Below are 16,442 nucleotides of genomic sequence, written 5' to 3'. Positions count from 1 at the left end.
GAAATTAAAGTTAGGTGTAAATACCTCAGTGTGTACAAGACTCTGCCATCATTCCAGATCCTGAGCATCCTATTAGGAGTTGTTATCCAGTGAGCATCAGCCTTCTTGGAATTTCGGAAAAACGTGTCTGGTATCCAGATCTTCCCAACCATGTTGCTGTTTAATCTGAGCACTTTTATAGTGCTGTTGAATTTCAGACGTCTGTCATACCACGTTTGGGCGAAAAATATATCAATTGTATATTCCTGTTGTGTTAACCAGAAATACTGATGAAAACATAGCACTCAGCATTCCACATAACTCCTGATATGCTTTCCCTAATTTCATATGAAAAAACTGGAGCTACAGAAGGTGGTACTAGAACTGATAAAACCAATTTCTTTTGGGGAAGTTTTGAGGCATGTTTTACCAAAGATTGTTTTAGAACAATTTATTATTTTACCATTGAGGGTAAAACTAAGGTGAAAGTGAGTGTTATATGCACCTTTCTAATTCTGTGTCCCCACATCTCAGCCCACACCTGCTCAGGTCAGAGAACAATTATTATTTCTTTGGACCTAGAACAGTAAAAGCTTGAGCCAACTAATTGCCCGTGCCCCCTGGTTGATCTCAGAAATGGTGAAGTCCCGCAGAAGTTCTAGGCCTTTTACTTATTATCTCATGGTGGCAAGAGTGGTAATATCACTCATTAATGGTTTTCCTAATTTTGTAGCAATCTGGAAGATTGGTTTTTCTGGAGTTAAACTGTTGCAAAGCATTTGAAAGCAGAGCACATAAAAATGTGAGGATAGGTTAAAACAATTATTTTTGCATTTACAGCTTATAGCTCAGTTTTCTGACTTGTACAGATTTATGGCACATCAAGTCCTCCCATCCATAATTAAAATGAGATTTAAAAAATAAAATAGGTATGACACAACATTAAGAACTAATGGAAGCTTTGTAATGTCAAAATGATGGAGACTGTAACAAGGCAAATGGGCAATCCTTTACCTACCATATTGATAGCATTCACGGGGCCAATGCTATTTACGTACATGTCAGTGTGAATTATTGTCGGTTTAACTGCAAGAGAAACAACAAGAATCAGTAACCAATGAAGGTCAAAATCAACTACATGAAAGTCAAGCAGAAGCATGTTACTATGGCATCTCTCCCCTGTGGTTGCCTCACATTTAAATGTACATATAAACTAAATACAAATTTGCAACCATGTCTTCAGTTCTAAATTAGTTGGAGATGCTTTGGACAAATTCTTTTATAATTTATTCTATCAAAACCAATTCCCTTATGCTATGAGAACAAACACTGAAACCAGTGCTCATAGCCTAGAGAGGCTCATCTGACTGAGAGAGTCTGCATTTTGTCTCAGGTCACAGCAGAGCATCAAAACAAAACGCTATCAACAAAAGCAAACTTATTTATCTTATGATGCTTTCATCACTTGTTTTACATTGTAATGCCAAATGCAACATGACTGCTGTGGCCTGCATAGGTGGCTGTAGATAAGTAACAATTTTGTGAGACCAAAGCCAAAATACATAAGGCTCTAAGGCAGAAATTAAGAACTGTTGTGTTAATTTCTTTTGAAATCACTCCATTTCAGCTTTATTATTCTTATATATCTTGGCTACAGCATGGTTGTTTTTATCCCAGATGATTTTAGGAATGCTTTACTTATTTTCTGTTTCTAAAGTCTTGGTTTATGTGAAGACAAATTCTTTTGCTAATTTACACTGTATACATACACTGAAAGTTAAAGACTCATGTTATCCTTCACTGTGAAAAATTCCTTAGTTTACAAGCCACTATAAACTTGTTAGCTTCCTTCATTAACCTTGCTGCTCTCTGCTTTCCTCTGTCTACCTCATCCATGAATTCTGTGCCTTTTTCTATAATCTTCTTACTGCTGTATCCTCTTCTGCAGAGGTTTTGTCTGCCTGCTCTATGCTCTCATGGGGCTTCTCAAACTGACTTCCAGCAATTCAGGGAGATTTTTTCCTTTGGGTTACCCCAGTAATCAGTGGAGAGGAAGGTCCCTCCAAAAGGTGATTGAGTCAAATAAGAGTTCCATTCTGAGTGCAGGCTTGGCTCTATTTACCTACATTGGCTGTGGGAACCATCTGGGCAGACTGGCTTTGCTTGACTGCAGTTATCTTTTGTGAACCTCCTCCTCTGTGCCCAATTCTGTCACCTCCTGCCCAGGCTGCATCAATCTGTGCAAGCCTGCTGCTGTTGGAGGCTCTGTATCCATCACATCATAAAAGGATTAGGCTGTATTAGCCTCTTTTTGGCCTTTCTTTCCATTGTATTATTTGTGGTTCTCTGACAGAATCTCTTAGGTACAAAAAAAAATAAAAAATTTGATTTTCTTTCCCCAGAAGTTTAATTCTGAACATGATATGCAGGTAAATCATCACAAGCTGCCTGATTCAGCAAATTATAACACTCTTATTAGATGACTTAGGATAGATTCAGCCATCTTAATTTATGTCAGCTTCCAAAATCATTACTAATTTACATGCCTCTGATGTTTTTCTGCATTGCATTTTAGTCTTGTAACTACTTTGAATTGATTCTGCTTCCTGAGTAGCATAATATGACATGAAAATTCTTTCTCTTCACTGCTTAATCAACAGTGATCTAAAACCAAAACCAACGTACCTCCTATGTCAGGTCTCAATTTGTTGTCATATCCTTCCAGCAAACCATTTAAAATAAGAGTCACATCGCTCTCATGGACTTTGGGAGTCAAAACCCAAGTCTTATTTGTAGTGTAGTCTTCATAATCATCATCTCCCTTTTGTGTGGAGCTATTAAAGAGACGAAAATGAAAAGAAGAAAAGCCTTGAGAGATACAAATTTGAAGGTAATTTCTTTGGAAGACAACACAGACACATTTAAGATTTTAATAATACTGTAAAAACATTTTAAAAATGTCTCCTTTTCAAAATTAGACTCTCAATAAAGATGCCAGATAACAGTTGAGGTTACAGTTCATTTTATCATTTCCTTTTAGTACGGTTGAGATCACATTGTCTGTTCAGAGGAACATCAGTGCTTATCACCTTTGTCATGGCTATTTTTTCTCTCATTGACTCAGGTGGGACCTGTTATGAAACAAATCTGTCACTTAGCTTATGCAACTCTCCACCAAAATATCACTTATTATATACACATTGTTGTTGCTTTACTTCTGTTGGACAGAATGATTTGATGAAACACATTACTGACAAGACCAATAATTATATTTATTCAGACAAACTTTTCCTGCAGCTTTTCTCCACTCCGATGAACTTGAGTTTATTGTGCATTTGGAAAGTTGAGCACAAATTTTTGCCAAGGGTTTTCCTTTTCCCTTTTGCTAACCAGAATCCACAGAGGGTGAAAAGTTTGTCTGCTGGGCTTTTTCTGCTCCTCAGAACTATGACAGCAGTTCTAATTCAACCTGCTTAGTACAGTAAAAAAAGCAAGTTCAGAGTCAGAAATGTGTAGACTAGTCTTAATGGATGTTTTGTTTTCCCAAAATCAGTGCCTCCAGTTCTAGAAACTACTTTAGAATATGACATAATCAGATATTTTCATTTCAGAATCTTAGTGGTAATCAGCTGAACAGTGCTAGGCAACTCTATGGTTTTTTGCATAATATGCCAGTGCCCTTCTTCCCTGCCCTGCTTCTGTGACAAAGTTTAAACACTTCTGGCTAGATATGGAATATCTTAATGATACTACAAATGTCTTAAGCCAGTGTATAGAGTGATAGGGTGAAAAGCAGAAAAATAATTATTTTCCAGTTGCAGCTAGAATCTGGAGTGGGAAAGAGCAGGGAGAAGCAGATTCTCATGGGGGCTGGATCTTCTGCATGGCACACAAGATTGAAAGAGGCCCAGCTGGCCATGTTGCAGTAGGGAAGGGACCACTCCTCCCAGAGCCTGAGGGCACCATTTTGTTAACAGCAATCTTTGCTCAGCTGAGGTTGTGCCTGCTCTTCCCTGTAGTGCTCCTACATTTCCTGATGCATCCACCTTGTAGCACCCAGAGCGGCCCAGAGCCTTTCCAGTGTTGGTGTTTGGGAGCTCTAAATCACCTGCACAAACACAATCTCACTAGCAAAGAGGCTTTGGGTTCTTTCTTGCCCTGGGCACAGCCTGACAGCGAGAGCTGCAGCTCTTTCTGCCTCTCAGTGTGGGATGCTGCCTCCCAGCAGGTGCTGAGGTCTCAGGGACATTTGAAGCAGCCTGAGATTACACAGGGCTGTAGCAAATAGCAGTGTGAGTATGGAGAGAGAGCTGGGCTTGCTGTGAGTTGAGCTGGAAGCTGCTAATGAATCTCATCTCCACCTTTGTTAGGTGTGCTGGGCACCAGGCACTGACTGAGCCTCCAGGCAGCACCTCACCCACACTGCACCAGCCATGGCAGCCTGGGGGATTCCCAGATCAACAATTGGCAATGCAGCCTCTTCATTCTGGCTGCACAAGCCTGGACTTGCAGTGTTTTATTAGGAATCAAAAGCAAAGTTTTAATTGGCAATATGGTCCATAGTATTCTGCTGGTACTGACAAACAGGCCAATTTAATTAAATTGGGAGGATTTTTTTTTTATTATTCACTTGTCTGGAGTTCAAAGATCTAATTGTAATTCAGGGAAACATAATTGAAGCCAAATTTTCTCTCCTGGAGGAAAGGAAATACTTCTAAATAAAGTCTTTGAAAACAGAAGGCACTAGATTATATGTTTTCAAACTATGCAAAGTGAATGAAGAAAAATAACTTTATTTATAACAACCTTATTCCTGTTTTATAACCAATTAAACTACCATTCTCTCAAAAGAATATGTTTTTGTGAATGGAAACGAAAAATAAATCAAATGCATTCTTTCACAAAGGCAATATGTTACTGAATGTCAGTGCAATGAGAAAGCTTCAAAACTCAAACCAGCGGAGTAGCAGAGTCTGGTCCATTGACAGTGCAAGATTAGAGGTGTGTTTGGCTAGAAATTTTCTCAGATCTAGAACAACCTAATTGAACAGCAGCCCACAGGAACTGAAACTTCTGTTCCTTCTTGGGAATTATTTGTATGACAGAAACAGCTGTTTGTTTGCTCATCTCTCATCTCAAGCCATTTTGGCAATCCACATCTCCAAAACCAGCAAATACTTTATGAAATTAGTGTGAGACAGGGGAGGGAAAACACAGCCAATGTAGCTGGGGGAAAATGCTACTGAATTCCAGCTTTTATGAGAATTCCACAAGGATCAGAAGTGAGTATGGGTATGCAATTTTCTGTGTAAACCTTCTTTCCAGCCAGAAATATCAGAGATGCTTCTCTATCCATATGAGCAGAGCTTTAGCCATACAATGCCATTAATACAATGAAAATTATAATGACAAAGCCCTTTTCATCTCCTTAAGATTTTTCAGTCCTTCTGATTATATGGCTGAAATTTTGCAAGTGCTTTTAATGTCCAACCCAAATTTGTTAAAGCCTAGATTATACACAAATGCATATTGAAATCTATTTTTCTGACTGCTATAAATTTTCAAATCTAATAATATAGATATGAAGAGAAACACATTTACCTATTTGAAGATTAAACTTTAATTTTCTGAAGGTTAACTTTTCAGTACTGATACAAAATCTCACCATTTGAGATATTCCCAGTGATATTAATGGCACTGCAAGATGTCTGCAACATTGCTTTACCTAAATCCATAAATCCATAAATTTCCTTGATGGAAAAGAGATTACTTAGGAAGGTTAGAACCCAGACTTGAAACTTGAGGCCGCAGAGTAATTAAAGTTGAAGGCACCTTTGGAGGTCATCTGGTCCAATCCCTTCTCAGTTTGCCAGCTGAGTCTGCATGTGGTGGCTCTGGTGGTGATCACTTACAAATATAGATATGTATATGTGTAACCACAAGTGTTTAAAATTCAGGGGGATATTTGTATGTCTCAATTTATTTGAAATATAGCTTCAAAAAGCAGGAAGAGGGCAGAAATTACTGGTGCTAATAAGCCTTTATTAATTTAGATCTGATTTTCTTAATAATATATGCAAAGATCTATAAAATGGTTTCTCATTCTGCAATTATATAAAAAATCCCATTTTGCCAATGAGATTTTTACCATGTCAGGGGCTAAACTAACAGTTTTTATCTTCCTTCCTAAAACAAACACATACAAATCCTTATCCTGCATTGAAGTTGTTGCTTAGTTTGTAACATTTATAAAAGTCTTTTGAGTGCTCATTGGTGAGGAGTAACTCTAGCACAAACTGAGGTTGATGCAAACTAAGTGTTCAGGAATTTATTCTTCAGATCTTTGCCAGTGTATTTGATCCATACATGTCTTTTCAATACTCACTGGGAAACATTTAATCATTTTTGGTGCAAGTGTAATCCCTGTGGGCAGAGGTACCCACTGCAGGTGGAGCTGGGGTCACCAAGCAAGGGAAAAAGAATTCATGAAATGATGCTCACTTCCATTGTTAAAGCTTCCTTTATGGGCTCCTTAGCACTAAAGGCATTATTTCTATATCGAAATGCATTAAGATTGTAGAAAATGGTATCTCTGCTGGGAAATCATTGATACATTAGGAAAACATTTTTTTTTCATCTTCTTTATTGATCCTTCTTCAGAAGACATGGTCAAACCCATTACTTAAATGTTTCATTAATATGCTGATACACCATTCTCTTAGCAGCCCAAAGACATTGAAGTCCATATTATACTTTGGGAATCTTTTTATTTTTTTTAAATTAGATTCAGCATGATTTCTTTTCTTTTGTGCTTTCATTTCCCTGGAAGTTAGTTTGATGCCTATGTAAACATAATCTTCAGTTTAGTAAAACTTAACAAAAAATTATATTAATAGTATATAACTGTCTTACATTATTATGCCTTCAAGTCTTTTGGCTTAAATCTTTAGTTCAAAAATTTAATCTAAAGCATAGGTTACCCATTTCAAAACTACTGTGTTTTAATTAATTACTAACATAAAATCAACACTATAACTTTGGATCATCTCTGCTGTCATCTTTATACCAGAGACACTCTAATGGGAACCATATGTAATGGTTCTTGGGAAGACACTACCACGTGTTGGTAGAGATAGGCCATGCATTATTTAATATCACAGACAGCAGAAATAATTTTACAGTCTAAAATGGGGGACAGATTGGGCACATCCTATTTAAGTAGTGAGCTGTAACTCTCAAAGGATATCACTTTGAAATAAGATGTTATTTCCTAATAAAATACATGATTTTCACAAATTTCCTGTCTTCTAATTGTTCTGAATATACAAAATTAATTTTCTGAATATACAAAACTAATTTTCTGTCTTCTAATTTTTCTGAATATACAAAATTAATTTTAACTATAACCAAGAATTTTGTTGTGAAACCTCACCTAATTAATTGCTAATATTGCATTGTTGTTTACAAGCAGAATCAGAGTAGCCACTTAGTGCTTAAAGGGAAAGACCTGTAGCAGTAGTGAATAGCCAATGACTAAATAATTTAGATCTAATTAAAAATTTATTTATCAAAAAATCTGGGCAATTTCATCATTTATACTAAGTCTGCTGTAGAGTTTTCAGCCAAGATTTAATAAACTACTTGAACATAAACTGGTGAGTTTTCCATTGAAAACACCAATGTTTTCTGCCTCTCAGGGAAGAACTGAAACAAGGCTTGCCAGTTCACCTAACTGTTCAACTAGCACTGTTTAATTTAATGAAAATTCAAGTTCAATTCATTCTCTGATGTGCATAAAAAATTACCTTAATCTCTAGGTCATACATTATTCATGGTGGTGACAGGCTCAGTGGGAAGGCAAGATGAATTCCAGGTTCCACTGTGGGTACAGTGATGTTGTGTGCGGATGTGATGTTTTAGAATGCGGAGATTGCAGATGTGGAAGAGAATGCAATGTCTCTGGAAATCTAACTGTGTCCAAATTCTCCCTTGCTGACTCACATTTTAAGTAAAGGAATCTTGATTGAAGCAGAAAATGTTTTCACAAAGTTGTGCCACGGATTCTCTTGTTCTGTTTGTGTTTCTGTTCTGTCCATTTGTGGTGTTTAAATCCCAAGGCAATGTGCAGGACTAAGTTTCTGTTCTTGCCATAAAAATGGCACTTATCTTCTCTTTTACTACTAAATGTTCATCACAAATATCCAGCCTTCAATTTTATTAGGAGGGCAAATCATGTAATACAAAGATGAATCTCTTCCCAAATGATTTCCTACATCAAAGATGGAAACTCAGATGCTTTTCTTAGACAGGAGAAGATCCAGTCAGTTATCAGAAGCTCCATAACAGAAAATGAAGATGAAAAATTTGGGCTAAGAAATCACTGAGAAACTGTCTTGCAGTCCTACTCCCTTTCCCTAGATTTTGTGATGCTGCTGCAACTGCAGTTCTGGATGAAGCTATGATGTTCCAGAAGAGGCTAAAATCCTGGATTCATAGAGTTTTCAGCAAAGGCTACAAGGGTGCATAAGCTGTATTTTGGCCATTTGTTGTAGTCATGTAGTAAGGGAGGCTGAGGAATTTCACAGGAGGAAAGAAAATTATTTTTACTTCTATTCAGTGGTTTGGGTGGGGTGGATTTTAGGTAGGTCACCTGTAGAAGATAGCTTATTTCCTAGACACTGCTTCTGTGCAGCTATCATTCCATGTACTACTCAGATTATGTAACGTAGTTAAAATCTTGGCATGAAATGATTATTTAAAACAAAGCAAAGCTAAATTTTTCTGTCGTCCCTAAGTCATAGAGGGGCTGAAGCACATATGAAAATAATTATTAAAAGAATATTACAGTTCTCATAAAGAAATAGGTACAACTGAAATGCTTAGATTATGGGACTGAGCACACAAGTCTCAAAATGTTTTTTTTAAGAGACAGAAATTACTAGAGGAGCACAAATGAATGCTCCCAGCAATGACTTCTCATCATCTTTACTGAACATGAAGGCCCCAAACTGCCAGCAATCAGTCATCTCTGTAAACTGTGCCTGCCCTGAGATTTAAAGGCTGTCTGGATTCCTGTGAGCATTTGCACTCTGTTCCCCTGAAGAGATGATACCTGGCAGCACAGCACCTATGGATCATGCTGTGGATTTTTACAAGCTTTCCTGTAATCATTCAGCATCTCCCAGAACCTCACTAGTGCTTCTCAACCATTTTGAGTAAAGCAGGCCAGTTCTGAAACCTCTTCACAAATTTCTAAAATATTACAAGGCAGTGGTGGTTTTGTATCAATGTCTATAAAACTGTCAATCATGGCAGACTGGTTTAGCTTCCAGTCCTTTCATCTCTTGCCCAAGGCATGCACTCACATTAATCACTGCACTTAAGATGTAAAAAGTTTTAGCTATTTGTAACTGTTGTTACAACATCTATTTTCCATATTTTCAGATTCAGCTGAATTTGGCTGCAGCAAGTGTTTATATGGAAAGGTTTAAAATGAAAAATTTAACTTGGTTTATGTTTTGTTTCATTTCTGTAAGTTCATGAAAACACTTTTTAAAAAAGCCCTTTGGAGTGCATTTATTGAGAGTGCTAACAATAAACCTTCTGCTTTGCAGTGTTTACAGTGTTTTCTAGCTCACTGTGCTGAAAAATTGTAGTGCAATTCTTGCATTGCACAACTGATTGGATTCAAGTCGTGAGTGACCATGAGGGTTATTGTCCCTTTTACAATATTTCTAGTTGCAACAATATGGGCTCACAGCCAGTTGTCACAAAAATTACCAGAAACAGAGAGCAGTGTCAGCAGCTCTGGCAAAGAACCAAAAGCTGAAATGTAGCACCCAGCCTAGAATCTGTTTCTCCAGCAGACCATTGAGGTGTATTGTTAAATAAATTGATAATGGATGTACATTTCCAGGTCTGTATGAACAGATTGGTGTTATTAACCAAAGCTGAATTACACCACAATACAAAATTCGTGGGTAAGGAGAGGAATTGTATGGTACCCCGAGGGAGGATAGCAAAGTGTAAAGAGATGAAGGAAACTTTAGGCCAGTAAGGAATAGAAAGATAATTATAGAAACAAGCATACATCATTCATTTTGAACAGCCTGAGCTTGAAGTGCAGCATTTATAGTTACTAGAACTCTGGAGGAGTCTCAGATGTGATCAGATGATTCAGATAAGCCTCCATAACTTAAGATGATTATTTCAATTTTTTTTTTTTTTTGAGCTGGAATTTTGTATGACTGCGTTTCTTTATATTTTATTTACTGGAGGTTATATAATCTACTTCTGTGTCTGTTTTCACTGTGGTTATGGATATTCGTGTTAGCAGTGAGCAAAAGCATTAGAAACAAACAGAAAAGGGAGAAATAGCTGCAGCAATTCTTCTGCATCAGTATAGGGTTAGCTTGAGTTGATCTGCTTCATCTGAAAGTATTTAGCTATATCTAAGTGTAAATTGTTTTATCTTGGAATTATGTGCACCTCAGAAGGTTTCTTTTATGTTTTACTTTCATTTTTTGCCACTCGTCTCCTGTCCCATCCCCTTCTCTCCTTTTCCAATTTTTTTAACCATTCTATGCATCTCTGAATGTGAAATCTAAGGCATTTGGAGCAGGATTTTTGCCTGTTATTACTCAGCTCCTGTAGATTGCCTCTATAGCTAAAAAATCTCAAGAGAAGGAGTAAATAACCATTACTGAAATGTGATTTGACTAGGTTGGTTTTAGCTTGAGCTCACTTCATTTTTTCTGGCTGTTTTATTGTATATAATTGTCATCTGTTAGTATTGCATGTGATATCTCTTCCCCAATGATGTACATTGCCTTTTTAAGTGATTTCTCTAGAATCTCACTATAAATTAAAAAGCTCAATTCTCTTCTCAGTGAGTAAGATTAGGAAAACACAGATGCCCTCCAGCCATCTATTTAAAAAACATTAACTCAAAACCCCCAACCCTATTGCTCAATTAGACTTGAGAAATGAAAAAAATAGGTTCATGTTCTGTAGTTCCCTACAAGGAACTCATATTTGTGTTTTTTCAAAATTCTTGCACAATTTTTTTCTGTATTTTGTTTGCATGGTAATTTCACCCAGAAGGAAGTCACTTCTGGAATCACTCATGATGTAGTCATCTTCTCATCACTATCTGTCAATGTTTAAAAACAAACATGTGAGGTGCTAGAAATGTCAGCAGTTTTGCTTATTGAGTAGCAATCCTGGGCATTTTTTCAAATTTAAAATACTTTTTTTTCTTTATTGGTCTACTAGCATGAGCTATAAATTCAAGTTAGGCTGAACATATTCATGTTCAGCTGAATATAAATCCTTCTTAGAATTAAATCTGTCAGGGAGTGTTTTCATTCTCATCTTCTCCTTCTCAGCACACAGAAGAGCTCTATAATGAAGTGTTCCTGGTGTTGGGCTGGGAGCCAGGAGCATGGGATGCTTACCCCAGCTAAAGGACCAGTGTCCTACTTGCTGTGCTGAGCCAAGTGATCTCTTCTCTGCATGTGAGTGAAAACCATTTTTACAACTTTAATAAGCACATAAATGTCCCTTATTATTTGTGTATGATGAAAAGTGGGTATGATGCTGAACCATCTCACGATGGAGGAGGAAACAATCCCTAACCATTCCTTAGGGAATGACTTTGCATTGTGCTTACCAGCAGCATTAAAGCCCTTATTGCTGGTAAAGCAAGTGGGTCAGATAAGCCCTCAATGTTTAGGGAGTCAAAAAACAGTGAAACCAGTATAGGTTTATTCTGATTGTATTAATAATTCTTACTTCTCTCAGATCATGGCAGTATCATTACTGGAATGTTTTTAGACAGAAATGCATCTGAAGAAAGAGCTGAATGAACAGAAAATAGCTGCTCAATACACATGTCTGTAATTACATCATGATGTAGCTAACTCATTCACAAAATAAGAGTAAGCAAATGGTGGAAATTAAACTAGTTTCTGTTGTTTCTTTTTTAAACAATGGTTCTGATTTAACTTCATTTTTAATGCATGGTAACCAATAGTAACCCATGTGTTCCCACATAAACCAACTTATATCATGCAAGACGCTGTTTGCACTCATGCTCATAAAACAGACTGTGCAGAGGTGGATGTGGAATTTAGTTCTGATAACAGGGTAGATGTGTGATACATTAAGAATGTAAGTGGCAAACTAATGTCTCTATGTCAGCTGAGTAGGAAAATCGTCAACAAGTGTTCTGCAATTCCCCTATGGAATTTATTTGTTTTGATGGACTTTCTTTGGTGGTTGGTACTATCAGGATGGCTTCATGTCAGGATCTCCTTAATCCTGTGGGACATATAAGCATGCCAGCTTCTGGGTAAGGACTGTCAGCATCTGTGCTCTAAGATGCACCCAGGCAGGGTTTCCCAACTCATCCCATGCCTGTTTACCCTGGAGAAAAAGAGTTTAGGGGGTGCTTTATCCCTCCCTACATCTCCCTGACAGGAGGCTGTAGCCAGCTAGGGGTCAGTCTCCTGTGCCAGGTAAAAAGGGACAGCACAAGAGGGAACAGCCTCAGGTTGCAGCAGGGGAGGTTTAGGTTGGATGTTAGGACAACTTTCTTCACTGGAAGGGTTGTCTGGTGTTGGAACAGACTGCCAGGGAGTCACCAGCCCAGAAGTATTCAATTCATGTGGATGTGATGCTTGGGGACATAGTTCAGTGGTGAATGTGGCAGTGTGCAGTTAATGACAGGACTCAATGATTTTAGAAGCCTTTTCCAGCCTTAATTATTCCACAATCCTGTGCCTTTACCCTGCCATGCTGCATTCTAAGTCCACTTCTCAATGTCTGTGCTATTGTAGTATTCTATGTATTTCTCTGCTCTGCACAGTGATGTCAGCAACTCATTCCCCATGGAGTCATGGCTTGTTATTATTGTCTAAATAAAACTCTGGTTGTACCATACAGAAAGTCAAATAAATTAGCCACAGATGCCTGGTCAATTAGATAAATGGCTGTGGCAGCTAAACCAAGTAAAACAGAGCTGTGGGCAGGTCAGGAGGAGTTCAGACCCTGACAAGCCTCTGTCCTGAGGCCGTGCAGGCTCAGGGCAAAGCAGTGCCTGTGGTGTGCTGCTGGGCTGCAGCTGCACTTCACACATGGTGCTTCCAAAAATCATCACAGCAATTGTGATGCAAAGCTGCTACATCTTACTTGCTTATTTATGCCCCACTTTTCCAGAGACAATTTAAAAAAGAAATGCTGGGGTCCTGAAAATTTTTTGAAAATCTTACTTTGGATATTTAGTCCATAGAACAACAGTCTCACTATTCAACTATATTCAGCTATCTCACTATATTCAGCTTTTTATGCAGGAATTTCAGAACCTTTTCTCTGAAAAAATTTTGAATTGTTTTTAAAAGGTCCTAAGTAATAAATATAATGGTGAATCTGTAATTTTATTTTAGTGAGAAGAAACTGTGTGTCTTATCTTTAATGTCTTATCTTTTTATCTTTTTTTATCGGTCTCCAGTAAGAAAAATGTAAGGCACATAACATGCAAATTCTACCTAGCTCTGAAGTTTTTGACGTTTGAGTGGGCTAGGCATAATGATCACTGCAAAGCCAATCTTCCCATCCCTTGCATTTGAATGTGACTATTAAGGCTCGTCAAAACACCAGGAAAGTAGGAGCAATTTCTATTCCATACACATACAAACATGTATCTCCCAGAATTCTTTTTTTCCTCCACAAATATTTTGGCATACCTTTTTTTTACTCTTGTCAGCATTATAGAATTTTACTTTATAAATTGTCATTGCTCTGATTAGGGTCGGAGAAATTTTTCCTTGTAAAAAGGAATGAAAATTTTACAGAGAAAGATACTAGAAATTTCCTTTGTAAGTAATGTTATTCAGGGCTAGAGAAAGATGGATGCCTCATAACTGGAAAAGAGAGCAAGAATAAGAACCATAAGCAAGTAGAAGCTATGAGTGAATTTGATTAATGTGTATAACTGGCTACAAGGGTCAGAAGTAGTATGGATGCAACCATAGACATATTCCAAAAGCATTCTTTTGAAACACTGCATTGGGAGCCAAGTTTATCCAGCACTATTACCAATTTATTTCTGAAATTTCTGGAGAGAAGAAACCATGTTAAGGTCTAAGAGATGTAGACTCATGTGGCTAGAGTTTAAAAATGTGTTTATTAATGGAATAATACAGGGTGCTGATGATGCTACAGAGAATGATACAAAGTCCAGAAAGACATACAGTGATGAAAATATTTCCTTCAGCTTGAGAGATTATATAAGAGGATTTTCTTTTCTCCTTGTCTCCTCATCTCCTGCAGCTCTGTACTGTGGCTAAGTCAAAGGATCTACTAAATGTGCTGCAAGATTGTTTCAGTTGAAAACCAACGTGTCCCTGAATTCAGGCCACAATGTCCAGTTCCTCATCAGCTCTGTAGAGCAGCCACTATGGCACAACAGCAAGGAGCTTTAAAGACCAAGCAGGGATAGACAGATGTTGCCATCTGGCATTACCAGGTCATCTTGGATTAGTCCATGGCCAGCTGTGGGGTCTCCTCTGAAGAGATGTAAGCACCAGCTACATGTGGGGTCATTTATGGAGGTTGTACTTGATGTGAGCATTGAAGCAAGGTGCACAAAGGAATTTAGGGTAGCTGCACAAAGCATCATGGCAACTCAGAAGAGGTTCATTGGCAAAATGCAGGGGGTTCCAGACCCATTTTCTATGATTAGAGGAGGCATCATGAGGCTTTAGAGATTTTGTTGGTCATTTGTGGATCTTACCCAAACTGCATAATTAGTAACTCTTTAAAAACAAGTCTTTCCATGACTTGAGCAGATGCTGATGGGACCATCAGGTGAGGATGGACACTTGCAAACCCCTAAAATTAATGGTAGATGAGCAGAAGCTAAGGATGAAGATGTTTCACTAATCGTAGCATATCTCCCATGTGGATAAATCCATCTTCAGTTTTCCCTTGCTACAGATCCAGCAGCTTTTTATGAGCTACAGACTTATGCAGAATAACTGACAGAGTATTGATAAAAAGAAATTCCACTGGAAGCCACTGAAGTAAAACTCTGCATGCAATTTATCCTCCTGAGATCCTGGGGAATCTGGCAAACACACCTCAGGATAATTTGTTTAATAAAAAACAGGTGCTATTCTAAGCTCTACAGTTTTCCAGGACAGATTACCAAAGATATAATTTAGAAGAGAGGACATAAATGGAATACATGTGCTGGCAAATGTTGCATTTTTAGCTTATATCTGTCAGATTTTCCAGGATTATGCTTTCCATACTGCCAGCTGCTCAGTATTCCAATCCTTGTGCAGAAAACCATGTTGGTAAACACTTAAACACAAATGAAAGTGTTTTCCTGGATAAAGGCTTGAATGCTTAAAACCTTGCAAAACTGAAGCCCAGCTTAGCTGCCTCAGCCTGTTTTCCAAGGTGCCATTGCAGACATGATATCTTTGTTAAAGAAATACATTGTTTTCCTACCACTTGGAATTGCTGCTCGTTAACTAAAATGAGAGGTCCTATTTAAAATATACCTATTTATGATTGGAGGTAATTTGACTATTAAACTTCTGGGCTTTTCATTAAATCCTTTCATTACTATTTTATTGAGGAGCTCAGAACATTGCATATGCAGGTAATGATTGCAGATAACAAATGTTTCTCATTATTTAGTCTGAATATATGTTGCATTGAATTTAATCACGTCTGTGCTTATCTACTATAGAGAGATGAAGAGAGATAGAGCCTTGGGGATGGTAACAAAAGAATTTATTTTACAGATATAGTACCTTTCTTCTTTCTTTTCTTTTTTTCCTTCCTTAATAAATTGTATAATTAAAGCTGCTCACAGTTTTCCCTTCTAGTATTCACCATAAGCCTTCACATGCTCAGAACTTTTTCAAAGTTACCGTAAGAGCTGAATTTCTTGGTTTCTGGCCAAAGATTAATTTTATTTCAATGGCTAAAATAAAATTCGCTTTTTGAAATCACTAAGGCTAAAATTATTCATATTCCCTTTTAATATCAAATCTATTTATGGGTTGTTTTTGCACATATAATCCCTAGATGACAGAATAGTAAATTTTGGAACTCGTTATAGAAATAATCCTTATTAAGAGGTATACCAGAGTAAAAGTACTTGGCTATTAAGTGGTTAAAATGCATTAAATTGATAAAACAGTCATTGAAAGTGGTTGGCTATTAATAGTAGGTAATTTGGAATTGTTTAATTTAATTTCAGAGCAATGAACTTTCCCTGGAGGTGCTGTTGGCACGTTGTGAGAGGAAATATAACTGTCCTCACCTGGACAAAAGAGCAGTACCTTAGACTTACAACTTTTTGACATAAAGGAGGCAGAGCTGTGAATCTGGATCACAAAAACCAGTGCAGAGAGGAATATTTTCATGTTGTTCACCATTTAAATATG

General features: G+C 37.4%; 1 protein-coding gene and 1 long non-coding RNA gene across 3 annotated transcripts in view; one reads left to right on the top strand and one right to left on the bottom strand.

Moving 5' to 3' along the window:
• LOC135453545 (uncharacterized) overlaps nt 1-15,793 on the top strand; it is an 89,203-nt gene extending 73,410 nt beyond the window's left edge. The window contains exons 6-7 of the long non-coding RNA XR_010441886.1: nt 11,367-11,495; nt 14,311-15,793. This is a non-coding gene — a long non-coding RNA (uncharacterized LOC135453545). The remainder of the gene's footprint in view (nt 1-11,366; nt 11,496-14,310) is intronic.
• The window catches only part of GABRG2 (gamma-aminobutyric acid type A receptor subunit gamma2), a 60,768-nt gene that overhangs the window by 33,191 nt on the left and 11,135 nt on the right, over nt 1-16,442 (bottom strand). For both annotated transcript variants that reach the window (XM_064724725.1, XM_064724726.1), the window contains exons 2-4: nt 2,665-2,813; nt 998-1,065; nt 25-245 (exon numbers count right to left, since the gene is read on the bottom strand). In XM_064724725.1, coding sequence (XP_064580795.1) covers nt 25-245; nt 998-1,065; nt 2,665-2,813 — 438 coding nt within the window. The remainder of the gene's footprint in view (nt 1-24; nt 246-997; nt 1,066-2,664; nt 2,814-16,442) is intronic.

Source organism: Zonotrichia leucophrys, chromosome 13, assembly GCF_028769735.1.
Source record: "Zonotrichia leucophrys gambelii isolate GWCS_2022_RI chromosome 13, RI_Zleu_2.0, whole genome shotgun sequence".
Lineage (NCBI taxonomy): Eukaryota > Metazoa > Chordata > Aves > Passeriformes > Passerellidae > Zonotrichia > Zonotrichia leucophrys.
The sequence above is the reverse complement of the archived record's forward strand: the minus strand, read 5'-3'. Positions and strand labels throughout refer to the sequence as shown.